Source organism: Aspergillus tubingensis, assembly GCF_013340325.1.
Source record: "Aspergillus tubingensis WU-2223L DNA, scaffold_13, whole genome shotgun sequence".
NCBI classification, from domain to species: Eukaryota; Fungi; Ascomycota; class Eurotiomycetes; order Eurotiales; family Aspergillaceae; genus Aspergillus; species Aspergillus tubingensis.
The window spans coordinates 640913-654551 of NW_023336287.1; the positions used below are offsets into that span (position 1 = coordinate 640913).

Below are 13639 nucleotides of genomic sequence, written 5' to 3' on the forward strand. Positions count from 1 at the left end.
GAGAGAGGGGGTAAGCATAAGGTAATCAGGGTGTGATTGCCAGTAGAGAGAGGGAGAGTGAGTGAATTAGTTAGCAGTAGTGAAGAATTGGAGGTCAAGTCGGAAGGAGTAGTAGTAGTATGATGCTGCTCTGTCCTGGACAGATTATTCTTTTCTTGCCAGGGCGAGTTGGACTGTCTTGCCCGTGAAACAAGGCGTGTGGATACGCATGGGGATTGGTCCAAGGTGCCTGGCTTTCGGTGACTCCCTGACTTCCCAGAATCCTCGAGGCATTCTTGGCGCTGCCCGGTCACCGACGCTAACTGGCAGCCCCCGCATACCTTGTGCCGAATGCGGTAATTCCGGAGGGTAATCCCGCCCAGGGTCGCAGCAGGGAGCCAGTCACAGGGCCCATTCACCACATATTTCGGGACTGGCGCCGCTCCTCCTCTCTCCTCAGGGGCCAATAGACTCGCTTATGTTCCAGCCACCATCGTAACTAGGAGGTTAGGTGGTATTTTATTTTCTTTCTTCCCACGCCCAGTGACAGTCAGAAAACGCGTCTTAAGCTAAATACTTACTGAGTAACTAATTATCTAGCTGTGCTCCTGGTGAGATTTCCTTTCTGACTCAGGGTCCAAGTTGTCTCCATATAACTAGCTAACCAACAACATACTAGTAGATAATCTGTAGTGCTGGTGAGCAGCGTCGGTGTGAACCCGCTCAGACTGCTGTCCTGTGTACGGTCGGTATCTCGTATTTCAGGTATTGTGTGGTAGTTCATACCAAGCCCCGTATTGGAACCAGCGTTTGAGATGATTTCTTCTGATTATTTTTATGACTATTATCCTTATTCTTTACGGTTTGGGAAACACTATGATCTTCCGGTTTCAGGGTCTGGTCACTCAATCCGACTAATAATATTACTTATCTAATATCTACCTGACTATAGTGGCCGGTAGCGGGTCCTAATCACCAACTGGTGATAAATTACAATATCTTTTTTTGGGACGCTAACTAAAACGCTTTTGGCTTTTTTCCACCATCATCCGGACCCTCCGGTGACATCGAGAATGCTTCAAGACCTGCCTTTCGACTTATTCGGAGCTCCTTCCGAACACATATGCTCGATGATTTGTCCATCTCCATTTCCCACTTTTCGAGGAAGCAGTCAAGGCTCAACACACTGGTCTCACCAACCCCCAATAATCAATTCCCTGAGAGTACAACAGTACAGTACAGTAGATCGGATAAAGTCTGCTCGCAGGGGGATATTGAAGGACCGGCACATTCAATCTACACTTTACAGTGGACAGCTTGTGAATTATTATTGACACTTCGGCCGAATTGTCCACTAACCCAATTTGGTCCTGTCGCCCGTGAACTTTTCTGGCCTTACTTTCATCCATCCCTCGTGTTCTGCGGTAAACGTCGAACAAGCTTTTTTCATCCATCTGATAGTAGTTTATAGGAGAGTTCTGCAGAACCCTGCTGAGCTGTTGGATAGGCTACACTAGCAATTGTGGATGACTACCAGCGTGTGTTCAGGTCTCACGATTCTTTCGGCCTCGGATCCGCCTACTCAGTTCGTACACAACGGTTCCCGAAACTACCAAAGACTAGATGCTCTCAGTCTAATACCTGGTATTTCCCGTTAACCCACTCACTCACGCCTCGATTACTATGTTTCTGGGACAGATTAATCTACCCCAAGTACGGTGAGTTTGCCAATATCTGAGCAGTCAATGGTTATATGCCAACCGCACGTGGCTAGCGTATCGGCATATTGGCCTTTCCCTCGTCTACTACTAGTATAGTATTGCTTTTGCCAATCAATGCGCCCAGTCTCGGAGGTTTTTTGCTGCATGGCGCGTTGTGATAAACACCTATGTACTCGAACAAGCATGGCTAGAATATAGTGAGTTCAGCGATACAGCCCAGAGCTCAGGCCATGCCCGCAGGGTCTCGTTGTAACGAGACACGGACTCAACACGGATAAATGTCGGATGTCCGAACACCCTTGACTTCGTTATGCTTTAGGTCAAGTGTGATGGTTGCCGGAGGAGTCACTCTGAAGCACGCCGCTGGTAGGGAGAGGCCAGATATCGCACCAATGGTATTGGGGGGAGGCCCATAGGCCAATTAATCAGAGTGATATTATCGGAATAGGTGAAGTGAGGTTATTAAGTGTCCATACAGCTAGCCAGCAAGACAAGCTGACCCGAGGCTAGCTATAACCTATCATGGCTTTCCCAAATTCTCGGCATAATCATGAATGCCAACGAGCTATAGATTTACCTTTTGATCTACAGGATGATTGAGCGTGGCTGGTGATCCTACCAAAGCTACTGTAGCGGTAGCTGCCGATGTTACCAGCTATCAGGACCAAGCAACTCAAGACGTCAACTTTTGTATCACATGCTACTACAATGTCAATCATCCACTCTATCCGATAGATGAGACGATGTCTGGAACGGTAGACCGTTTTCCATTGCAAAAGCTCAGAGAGGGGGTTTGTTGATTGTCGGAGAACCGTTAGTTAGCCTGACCGATACGACTAGCGCGGTCCCTCGGAGAGATCCACTTTCCCTTCAGTAACTACTGCTAGTGGTCCCTGATACACACACTCGACTCAACTCACAGGCACACCACACTAGTAGCCATCTACTAAACTAACAGTACTAAAGTAGCCTGCCCAACTTAGCGTCTTAGCCAGCAAAGTCCCTGATTTCCCTGCCTTCCCCCTGTTGCGATGGGGTTCGACCGACAAAAATAATTCCATCCAATGGTTAGTTAGTTAGCTAGACAGTACTTACTAGTGGATTTTTCGGGGTTGCACTTTTGGAGTTCTTTTCGGCCTTCGTAGCTAAGGAACAAGGGCCACTAGTGGCCGCTATGAAGATTTCCGAGCAATGAGCACTGTTCCTTGAATGGAACCCCCGAAATTAATTCATTTGGGTTTGTTGCTTTTTCGCTCAACAACCCCCCACCTCTCTCTTCATAGCTCATCGTGTGCTGTTGTTGGGTCGGCTATTGCCGCTGTTGCCACCAGTGGGTAGGTGGGTAGGATTTGGTTTTTGGGTTCGCTTTCGCTTGCGGAAAAAGTCTCTGTTTGTATGCATGCATGCAATGTACGTAGGTAGCGATCGATTGCATACCACTTTCACTTTCTTTCATTCTTCATTCATCACTTGGTACACACACCCACACGCCTGTACAGTAAGAAGAGGCGTGTGATATGTCTACTACCTCACTACTCCAGTATGAAGTGGTCAGACACTGCTTATCTCACTGCAAGTGAACAGGCAGAGAAATAGAACAGGGAATAAATAAATTCCAAGCATTCCGTCCTCCCCAAAACAGCTTGTGATGGGTCGCAGTCTACCCTAATTGGGATAGGAAAAAAAGAAAGAACAAGACCCTCGGTGGCGGCTTTTTTGATTACTTCCCATGTGGAATCAGTCACCAGTGACACTTCCTTTTCCCTTTTTCACTAGATAGTAGTGTGAACTAACACTATCTTGGACTGAAATTGATCCCTGGTTTTTAGAGCCACCATCAGTACTAGACTACTACTTTAGTGTCTACCACTAATCAACCAACCAACCCGGCACCAACCCGAGGGGCCCAAGCGGCCAGTAAATACCAAGTGGTCAAGATAGCAGCACTACTCCGTGACTTCGTAGAATTTGACTATTGTTTCGCATTTGCTGCTTACCAATTTCCTCTCTCAACTAAACTAACAAACTATGATGTCTTTCCAAAGAAGGAGGTGGGGTTGGGGAATATGTTCAACCCTTTTCTTTTCCCCCTTCCCTTGTAGTTAGTTCCCTTTTTTCCCATGGACCGAAGGGAAGGGATGGATGGGTAGTAGAGAAAAAATATGCAATGACATCAGTGGTGCCCATCCCTGATCACCCACGACGAACCCGCATTCCAAACATCCGCGATCTTCTCTTTTAGGGATAGTCTGAATGCATCATTTCTACTACGTACGGAGTACTACATACTTACACAGTAGGAGGCGCACACACACACACACACTCTCTCTCTCTCTCTCTCTCTCTCTCTCTGTGTGTGTGTGTGTGTGTGTGTGTGTGTTGGTTTACTACTCCATACCATGTGCAACCAACCACAGGTCGAATAGTATACTTACTTACTTACTTACAGTCAGCCGACAATCTATTTGTTAATGTAGGTATCATTGAAATTAGAGCTATAGCTATACCATTCAAGAGAAAGGGTTCATTCTTTCACTCATGCATACATGCATGCACATTGAGAGCTGAGAGTCCTAGTCTACCCCTCTCCTCATAATCCCCATCCCATCCCATCTCATCTCATCTCATTTCATCCCGTCTCCCAGGATCAGGATCAATTAAATGAAATGCCATCCATGTACGTAGTACTAAATATGCCTATGAGGTCATCCATTCGGAATGCCCTAAATAACTAACTACTAACTGAAACCAAATAATACATTCTCCAACCATCCATCCATCTGCCTGCCTGCCTATCTGACTGTCTGACTCGCTCGGCCAAGCAAGTGGGCTCTCTCTCTCTCGGGTATGCTTGCTTGCTTGCTTGCTTGCTGCCTAGTCAGTCGCGAACCCCCTACCCATATCACTAACTAAATTTAATTTATTCTATTTTATTATTGACAAACAGTTCATTTCCAATCCATTCATAACATACCTAAATGCCAATGGTCATTACTTACTTAGTAGACCCCATCCGATCTTGGCTGCCTAGGATAATACTAAAGGGGAAAGAAAGGAAAGAAAAGAAAACTCCTCCTGTTCTTCTTCACACTTCCTTTCGCTTCGCTTCCGGTTCGTTCGAAGAACTCACTCACTCACTCACTCACTCACTCAGCCTCGGGATTCTCGGATGTGCGTGGGTGGGCTGGTGGGTGACTGGGTGACTCGGGACTCATTCCGGAATACCTTCCCCCCACTGAGTTCCTCTTCTCTTATCGTGATATTGTAATCGGGGCTTAGCTTGGTAGTATAATAAGTACTACTACTACTACCTAAGTAGGTACTAAGTTCAGCAGCTGCCTAATGCTGCCAAGTTGGAGTATTTGCCCAAAACCAATTGGACCATACTTGGTTTCTTCGGTTGGAGGTTGCCTGTGGATCCGAGCTTTGCCTTCGGATTGTCTCCCGACGTCAATTGAGTGGTTATGAACATATCGATGGGACAGAGGGACATCTAAGGAGTCAAAGAAGATGAGATGGGGAGCTCATACCCCAAGTTCATATTTGCTGCGGAGTCGTAACTAAGTAGTGGGTGCTAAATACTACTATGGTACTATAACTTCCTATGTTCGTTGCTATCCCTTCGTATCCTGATAAGCACATACGAAAGGTAACAAGTGCAAGTTTACGGGTCCCATCGGCAAAAGGCCCTCTATACGAGGTCGCGTACCTTGGAGATGTCTCTCACAACCTCTTGACCTATTCTCCCTTTGTCTGGGTTTCTTCTGCCTGATCTATAAAAATAGATCCCACAGTATACCTTCATCGCCGCTGCATAGTCGAGGTGTGCCTCAATCTCTCCAGTGCTTCAGCGCGCTCTCTGAGTATTGACGCACTTTTCTCGATCCTTTTAATCAACCGGCGAATCTTCTCCATTTCTCGAGCCCGATTCTTGTTCGCAATAGAAACCAATTTGCGTGCCGTTTCAACCTCGGCCGCCTCCATGTCTGTCAACCCACGCGTCTGGCGCGACTGGTGACTGCTCTTAAGGTTCTTTGTGATGTTGGTGACCTTGGTGACAGCTTTTACGAGGGGTAACATAAATATCATGTGCGACGTAAGCCAGGAAGCATTTTCAGGTGTAGCGCCTCGATGGCCAAAGACCACGTCCATGGCCGCCGCCCGCTGCGTAAACCTTTTGAGACTATGAGCTCCCTGGGGCACCGGCGCCACGTTCTGCTCCCAGTCGAAGTACGGGAGCTTCATACCATTGCTATCCCCTTTGTTGCAGGAACGGTCACCGTTCTTAGACTCGGTGTCTTGTCTCGTCTTCATCTCCTTCCAAGTCTCATACATCCACAGCTCTTGCGATGACAGCTGGCTCATGGCCACGCTCTCCGGGTCGCTTTTCGATGGGTATGTTGCTAGTTTTAGTCCCGTGAATAGTGCGAGACTGTTTCCTTGCTCGACTATCTTAGCTAGCTCTTCAAGCTTCGTGCAAGTCGTTTGAAGATCATCCGTCTCGGTGGGCACAGGTGGGAATCTGAAACCCTCGCTTACTTGTGTACCGTCCGCAAAAGGCGTAACCGGATCTTCATATTCACGCTTCACTCCACGGCGTTCTGGTGTTATCTGAGAATCATAAACGCGTACCCCACGCGTCGGTAGTTGCCGTTCCATCTTCCGGTGCCGGGTCTAATCTATGTAGGGATTCCTGGGGTGTTTGGATGCGGACGGTCTGAAGAGACAGGAACCGAGATAGTACAACAGCTTATGAGCCAGCTGAAATAAATCGTTTCATGTTAGTTCCTGAGCAAAGGTTCATGGGCTCGTGTTTAGTCTGCAGGGGTCACACCAACTGTAATCCAGCTATTCAAGGAGTTTCTCACGGAAAGGATACCACGTTCTGGCTCAGGTAGTGGTCACGTGCATTTCCAGACCGTTCGTCTCTGATTATTGGCCGTCGTCTCCCTGCGATCAATTGATTGCAGTCCCTGCTTGCGAGCCTCGATGGCGTCCGGCAGACTATCTCGCGGTATGTGGTTACCAGAGGATCTTTCAAGGGTGAGAGACAATCTTCCGTGAAAGGATGGTCGGGCAGAAGTCAAGATAAAGTATCAGTGAGGGAAGTGTAAACCGAACAGGGCTTTCAAAGAAAGCCAATGTGGTCGTCTTGGAAGACATGCAACTACAGGAAATAGAAGCAAGTGAAAGAAGTAAATGTGAATTGCATCGATATTGTACAGAGGTGCAACCGAATTCAGCAAGAGTATCCGACTGGCCGCCCTTTCCTAATATACACAATGTTTTGATCCGTGACGTTTCTCGTTGTATACATGGTGAGATAATATGCAGGTGTCAAAATAGTCAGAAATTTCAGAGTATAACCCTGAATGAAAGGAAAAAGAAAAGTTTCAGAAGGGTAGGAGATTGTCCGTCAAAAGCAAGAAAGAAATGAGAATCCCCCAAAAACGCCAGAGCTCCACGCTTGAATGTCGCACATATATTTCCCGTGTTGGTCGCCTTTTCTCCAGTTCGATGAGAAGTTCGAAATCAATTGTCGTCATCTTGAATAGACGCGTGCCCATGGCCGGATAGCCAAACTCGCTTCCAGGGACCGCCCTCAGGCCCGAAAGCTGCTTCCCGATCTTGACGCATCCCTTCGAGAACACCTACGATACCGCCATTGCGCAAGCGCTCAAGGACCACGTTCATACCCTGCTTACTCTTGAGCACGGCATCCCGAGTGCGGTTCAATCCAATCAGCTCAATCGTGCGTTGGATTCCCGCAGTGGATAGGGAGGTGAAAAGGCCTCTTTTTGGAGCTTCTTCTTCGTAATCCCCGGTGTGATCGCTACTCGGCTCCGTCTTCCTTCTGCCTAGCAGTTTTCCTTGTCCGAATTTAGAGCGGAAAGTGACTGTAGTGCGCACCGTAGTCTGCTCGCTTTTCTTGTCATCGAGGGAAAGCCCGTCCAGAGTGCCGAGCGGACCTTCGGGCTGACGCTGGTAGAATTGCTTCTCGACCACGCTCAATATCCCAGTCCATTCCATGTTACGAGATTCCGTCTGCATCCAGCCCTCTTTGGCGTCCACAACAGTCGTTTCGAGGATATAGCTCTGGCCGGAATTGTCTGAGCCGCCAATCCCCTTGGGGAGGAGTTTGAGGATTCCCGAGGGAACCTTGGATTTCTTGAGGAGCAGGCGAGTGGTGTGGAGACGCTGAGTCGTCGGATCGACATAACGGTCAATGACATCGGTGGTCAGCACATGGCGAGAATACGGGTTGGGATAGCGAAGGAAGTAGGCCAGCGACACGGCCGGGAAGGAATAGTCGTAGGTGAAGACATTCTCGAAGAATTTCATAATTGCGAATGATGCATACAGAGTGGATCGGGATAATTGGAATGAGGAAGTCACACCAAGTTGGGGAAGAAAGAGGATGGAACTGGAGCACAGGGTGGCGTTGGGGATGCTGCTTGGTTTAAAGTGAACTGCAGTGCTCGCCTGCTCAATCGCCTTTCTCAGTGGCCGGACGAATCTGCCCGAGCCTCCGACTGGGAAGAATTTCTGTCAGCTTCTGGCCGCTCGCCGCTAAGCCTGTTTGGTAATGCGGGGATGGGCCGGTGCATCATCTGATTGTCTCCCGACTGGCCAATCATCGTGTAGTACTTAGTAGTCCTCTCGGTTTTCTTCAGCTACAAAGCACTACTATAGACCAGGACTGCGTGGCAGAACAGCAAAGTCTTTGCTGATCCTCGTATGATCATGCTTGAGGTATCAATTTTCTGACGTCAGGACAATCACCCTGCTTGTGAGATGATAGTAGTATTCAAAAGACAACGGAACTACTAACCAGCCATCCTCCGTCATTTTATATATCCGGGTTGTAAGTATACTAGTCGTAATAGTAAGTATCATCACCAACTACTTATCTATCCCACAGATACTGTAGTTCCAGCAATAGTGTTTAGTAGTACTAGTAGTATAACTTTAAGTACTTCAATCATCAACCATAACTACTACTAGTGCCGAGTTGTGACGAAACGGAGGAGCCATGACAGCCAAGCTTTTTGGACCTAGTACCAGTATAATTAATTAGTATTAACAGGCTAATAGCAGAGTACTTGATTGTACTTAGTACCCACTACTAGTCACACTCAATTATATAGCATACTAGCATGAGGGGTAAGTAGTTATGTAGTAGTGAGCACCCAGTTCGGACCCCATAAAGGTACTAGCAGATATTCAACAGTGCTCTGCCTGTACTATATATGCTGTATCCCATAACAACCTTTCGTCATAGCAGGGTACAGTCGGACTCATACGTGGCCCTGCAATGTAATGACAATAGGTGCGGAGCACTATTGGGCGCTTTTATGCATAAGATGTGTCAACAAGTGTGACACATGTCTGCAAGCTCATACGCCTACATGACCGATAGGGAAATCCTCGTATCTCACACGGTCGGGGCCCGAGATATCCGTGTGTTATCCTCGACTTTACTCGGAAATCCTTCTATTGTCTGGCTTAGATAGACGTTAGGCATGTGGCTCGTCGATTCCTCTTAGTACAATCTGACCGCGGATGAAACCTCGGACACCATTGCTGAGCCAGCACTCCTCGCCATCCACTAGGTCAGTAGCTGCAATTGTATCCTCAGCGCAGAATCCTTGTGCTAAAGCATATTGCCTCGTTGTACCCGCATTGCCACCGCTGGAAAGCGGCGGTGTAATCCAAGCTGGCTTTCCCTCCCCCTCCGTCGTATCTCGTCGCCTGAAGTATGGTGTTGTAATGCTTCCTTCCATGATCTCACCCGCCGGGTTTATCAGAAGAACTTCCGCAGGCTCTACAAAAGAAACTATTCCCGATCGGAGTCGTGCAGCTGTGTAGAAGTCGCGAGCCGTAGTCTTGTGTGTCGTGAAAACGGATGGGGATATGCGTTCGGAATCGATGTATACACGCCAGGCAGTGGACTGAAGGTTCGTTTCGGTTGGAGTTAGATAATTCAGCGGATTCATTGACGTCGTCGGGTTGACCTCAACCTCGCAAGTGCCCGTGCTATCGAGGAGAATTCGGAGGCGCCATGGCTTGGTGTTGTCCGGAATGAAGGTGTTAAGAATCTCGACGAACTGATTCGTGTCTTGTTTCAGGAAGGCGAGAGCCTTTTCCCAGCTGAAACATGCTGCTGCATTTCGAAGGCGTTCTTGGTGGTAAGGAAGGAGATAATACGGTGTGGTCAATGGATCGGGTGTTGTTCTAGCCGCTGCCCGCTTGCCTATCGTTGAAAGAGCAGGATCGTAGCGTAGAGACGATATGATTTTGAAGTCCTGTGGCAGCACTTCCGAGGCCATTTTTTGCCGTCGCGGCAATTGCGACCGAGGGTAGTAGACAAGACACTTGTAAGTATGAGCTAGACAGAGCACCGAGCTGTTAGCAAGTGATAGCTCGTGCTGTTGGCACCTCGGCACATTAGACGGTCGCACACTAGAAAAAGGGGGTTTGCGCAATTGAGAGGATTAATTCGCGCCAGCCTGAGCTATGTGAGATGGTCATGATCCAGCACAGAAGACGAGACATTGGTCCCATTTGCCTTGGAATCACGGATGATGATGTTGTGGAGAAAGCAGGAGCTGACGGAGCCCATCCCCTTGCGGCGAGTGTGATTGGCCCAAACCAGCTCGGAAAGCCCGCTGCGTCGCCGGAACCTGAACATCGCAACGCATAACTTTTCAAGCCGCATCTCTCCTCGCTCTCTCCCAACCCCAAGACAAGTTGTCCGCCCTGCCGACAAGCACTTGCTCTGCACTCAGGACCGTCCGTGCTCCCTATCAATTCCCTCCCAGGCCCATTTGCTGTCACGATACTGACCGAGCTCCCCTTGTAGATTTATAGGAAAAGCGATAAGAAGACGGGTTCCTCTGTCGGGTCATCATGTCAAGCCAGTCGCCATTGCCCCAGCCTACGAAGAACGTCGTTCTCGACACGACTTCTCTTCCCCCATCTTCATCAGCATCAGTTTGGGACCGCATCTCGAAATGGGTGTCGGAAAATAAGGCCCTTGTTTACACCATTGCCGGTGTTGCTGTGGTCGTGACCAGCGCGGGTGTCGTCTACTACCTCTCCGACTCAGGTCGGACTACCCCGGCCCCTTCCACAGAGAAGAAGAAGAGCAAGAACCAGAGAAGAAAGGAAAAGAAGAAGGCAGAAGAAGAGAAGAAGGCCAAGGCTGCCTCCGTTCAAGAGGGTATGTTGAAGAGAACCACACTCTGCCTCTCCCATCGACAAGCATCCGATTCGGGCTGACGATCTCCTTAGAGCCTGCCGCAAAGAAGACGGAGGAAGCCTCCGAAGAACTCCCAGAAGTTGACGAGGAATCCGTTGCACAGCTGTCGGAAGAGGTAAGTCTTTGGCCTTTTACGATGGAAATACCTCCGGTCGCCGATACCGCAAATGCTAATACCGGATTTAAAGACAAGGAAGGCTTATGCAGCCAAGCTTAAGGCTGCTGGAAACAAGGCGTATGGCTCCAAGGACTACAACAATGCCATTGAGCTCTACGGAAAGGCCATTCTCTGCAAGCCCGATCCGGTCTTCTACTCGAACCGTGCCGCCTGCTATAACGTTCTGTCGGAGTGGGAGAAGGTCGTCGAAGATACCAGTGCCGCTCTCGCCATGGACAGTGAGTACGTCAAGGCCCTGAACCGGAGGGCTATTGCATACGAACACCTGGAGAAGTTCAGCGAGGCTCTTCTTGACTTCACCGCCAGCTGCATCATCGACGGCTTCTCCAACGAGATCAGCCGTGTTGCTCTGGAAAGACTCCTGAAGAAGGTTGCCGAGAGGAAAGGAAAGGCCATTATCGAGGCGAAGGGCAAGAAGCTCCCTAGCCCGACCTTTGTCTCGAACTATCTCCAGAGCTTCCGCCCCCAGGCACTGCCCGAAGGCCTCGATGAGTCTGCGGATCTGAGCGACGACTCCGGTAAGGGTCAACTCCGCAAGGGTCTGCTTGCAATGGCCCTGAAGACTGGTGATGGCTACGAGGAGGCTGCTTCTGCCTTTGAGAAGGCTCTGGAGCTCGGAGACTTGGGTGAATACGAAGCCCTTGCTCTTAACCTGAGAGCCACCTTCACCTATCTCGAGGGTAACGCTCAGGCCGCATTGTTGGATCTCAACAAGAGTGTTGAGCTGCAGCCGTCGTTGGTTCAGAGCTACATCAAGCGTGCCAGCTTGCACCTCGAGCTCGGTATGTTAAACGCCCTTGTCGTTAGGTAGATGCTTTGCTGACATGTTCAAAAGGAAACAAGGACGCCGCTGCCGACGACTTCGAGCTCGCCATCACCCACAACAAGGATGACCCCGACATCTACTACCACCGCGCCCAGCTTCACTTCATCCTCGGAGAGTTCGCCGAGGCTGCTAAGGATTACCAGAAATCCATCGACCTCGACCGTACTTTCATCTACTCCCACATTCAGCTTGGTGTTACGCAGTACAAGATGGGCTCCGTTGCGTCCGCCATGGCCACCTTTAGAAGATCCGTGAAGAACTTTGAAGAAGTGCCTGATGTCTACAACTACTACGGTGAACTTCTCCTCGACCAGCAGAACTTCTCGGAGGCAATTGAGAAGTTCGACAAGGCCGTGGAGATGGAGAAGCAGAGCAAGCCTATGGGTATTAACGTCCTGCCCCTGATCAACAAGGCTCTTGCCTTGTTCCAGTGGAAGCACGATTTCCAGGAGGCCGAGAACCTCTGCCAGAAAGCTTTGATCAGTAAGTCTTGCGAACGTTCGCTGTAAAGTGGAGAGATCTTGGAACACTAACCGGCTTGCAGTCGACCCCGAATGCGATATCGCCGTAGGAACGATGGCCCAGCTTCTGCTGCAGCAGGGCAAGGTCTCGCAGGCCCTCAAGTACTTCGAGCGCGCCGCTGAGCTTGCTCGTACCGAGGCGGAGATCATCAATGCCATCTCCTATGCCGAGGCCACCCGCACGCAGCTGGAAGTCCAGGAGAAGTACCCCCAGCTTGCTGCCCGTCTGCAAGGCATGGGTGCTGGCTTTGCCCCCCCTCCCTCTCTGTAAGATTGAGTCCTGATATATCTTCATTTACACCCGTCAAGACGCCAAAAGACGTGTACGACCTAATCTATTTTCCCTCATTCTCTTCTGTCTTGGAATTCCGGTGGTTGAAGCGTTGCAGGCCGTAGCTTATGCCTGGTCTGCTCTGGTAGGTGCATGGGCGCCTGAACCATTCATCTGTGTGTATTTACTATAAGGACTTCTTTTCTTTTCTTTTCTTTTCTTTTTCTTTTTATGTCTCGATTTATTTGACGTCTGGATCTTTTTATTTTCATTTTGTGCCGATATACTGTTTTATCTCCTGTTGCGACCGTGTTTCCATTTTTCTGTTTGCGAGATGGTTTTTCTCCCCCCTCTCTGTTTGTCTCCAAGCTCTCTCCATTGGTTCTGGGAGGGGCACACTGGGCTCTTTTATCGAGGAAGAAATGCGGGCATGATGAGAGATGAGAGAGGTCTGCGGACCGGAAGATACACATATACTTTCTATCCGGCATGTCGGTTTGGGAAGAGGGGCAAGCACGAGCGGTGTATGTATGTACCATAGTATAGGGAAAGCCAAGTGTGGGATGAATAACTTCAAGTCAAGAAAGAGTTAAAGTAATGGTGACAGGTCGGGTCGAATGATGGGGGAGATACTAGATGGCAAGTCACTGGATCATCTACTTAGTATTCAATCTTACCTCTCCTGTACTCCGCCCGACTAAACTAAAAGGTGCTGGTCCACCTGACGGGTATTCCCCCCCACCCGTCGGCCTATCAGCACTCGCTCTCTCGCCCGCATCGGCGTCATCCATCTTGTCCGAACATGTTATCGTTCGACTCATCTACTCCCTATCTGACCCTCATTCAACAGCTTGTCTGCTGAGTGATGCCTCTCCTACTTC

General features: G+C 49.2%; 4 protein-coding genes across 4 annotated transcripts; 1 reads left to right on the top strand and 3 right to left on the bottom strand.

Annotated features, from left to right (window-relative positions):
- Positions 1-5501: 5501 nt before the first annotated feature.
- On the bottom strand, positions 5502-6359 carry AtWU_10517 (uncharacterized protein; the record flags this gene model as incomplete). Its single annotated transcript, XM_035505621.1, has 1 exon — positions 5502-6359. One exon carries the CDS (start codon positions 6357-6359, stop codon positions 5502-5504), a length of 858 nt encoding a protein of 285 aa, XP_035361514.1.
- Positions 6360-7232: 873 nt separating this feature from the next.
- On the bottom strand, positions 7233-8042 carry AtWU_10518 (MSF1 domain protein; the record flags this gene model as incomplete). The annotated part of the gene is made up of 1 exon (XM_035505622.1): positions 7233-8042. One exon carries the CDS (start codon positions 8040-8042, stop codon positions 7233-7235), a length of 810 nt encoding a protein of 269 aa, XP_035361515.1.
- A 1175-nt stretch (positions 8043-9217) lies between these two features.
- AtWU_10519 (aminotransferase class IV) lies at positions 9218-10030 on the bottom strand (the record flags this gene model as incomplete). The annotated part of the gene is made up of 1 exon (XM_035505623.1): positions 9218-10030. One exon carries the CDS (start codon positions 10028-10030, stop codon positions 9218-9220), a length of 813 nt encoding a protein of 270 aa, XP_035361516.1.
- A 580-nt stretch (positions 10031-10610) lies between these two features.
- tom70 (putative mitochondrial outer membrane translocase receptor (TOM70)) lies at positions 10611-12758 on the top strand (the record flags this gene model as incomplete). The annotated part of the gene is made up of 5 exons (XM_035505624.1): positions 10611-10923; positions 10995-11077; positions 11151-11922; positions 11976-12449; positions 12511-12758. 5 exons carry the CDS (start codon positions 10611-10613, stop codon positions 12756-12758), a joined length of 1890 nt encoding a protein of 629 aa, XP_035361517.1.
- Positions 12759-13639: the final 881 nt, after the last annotated feature.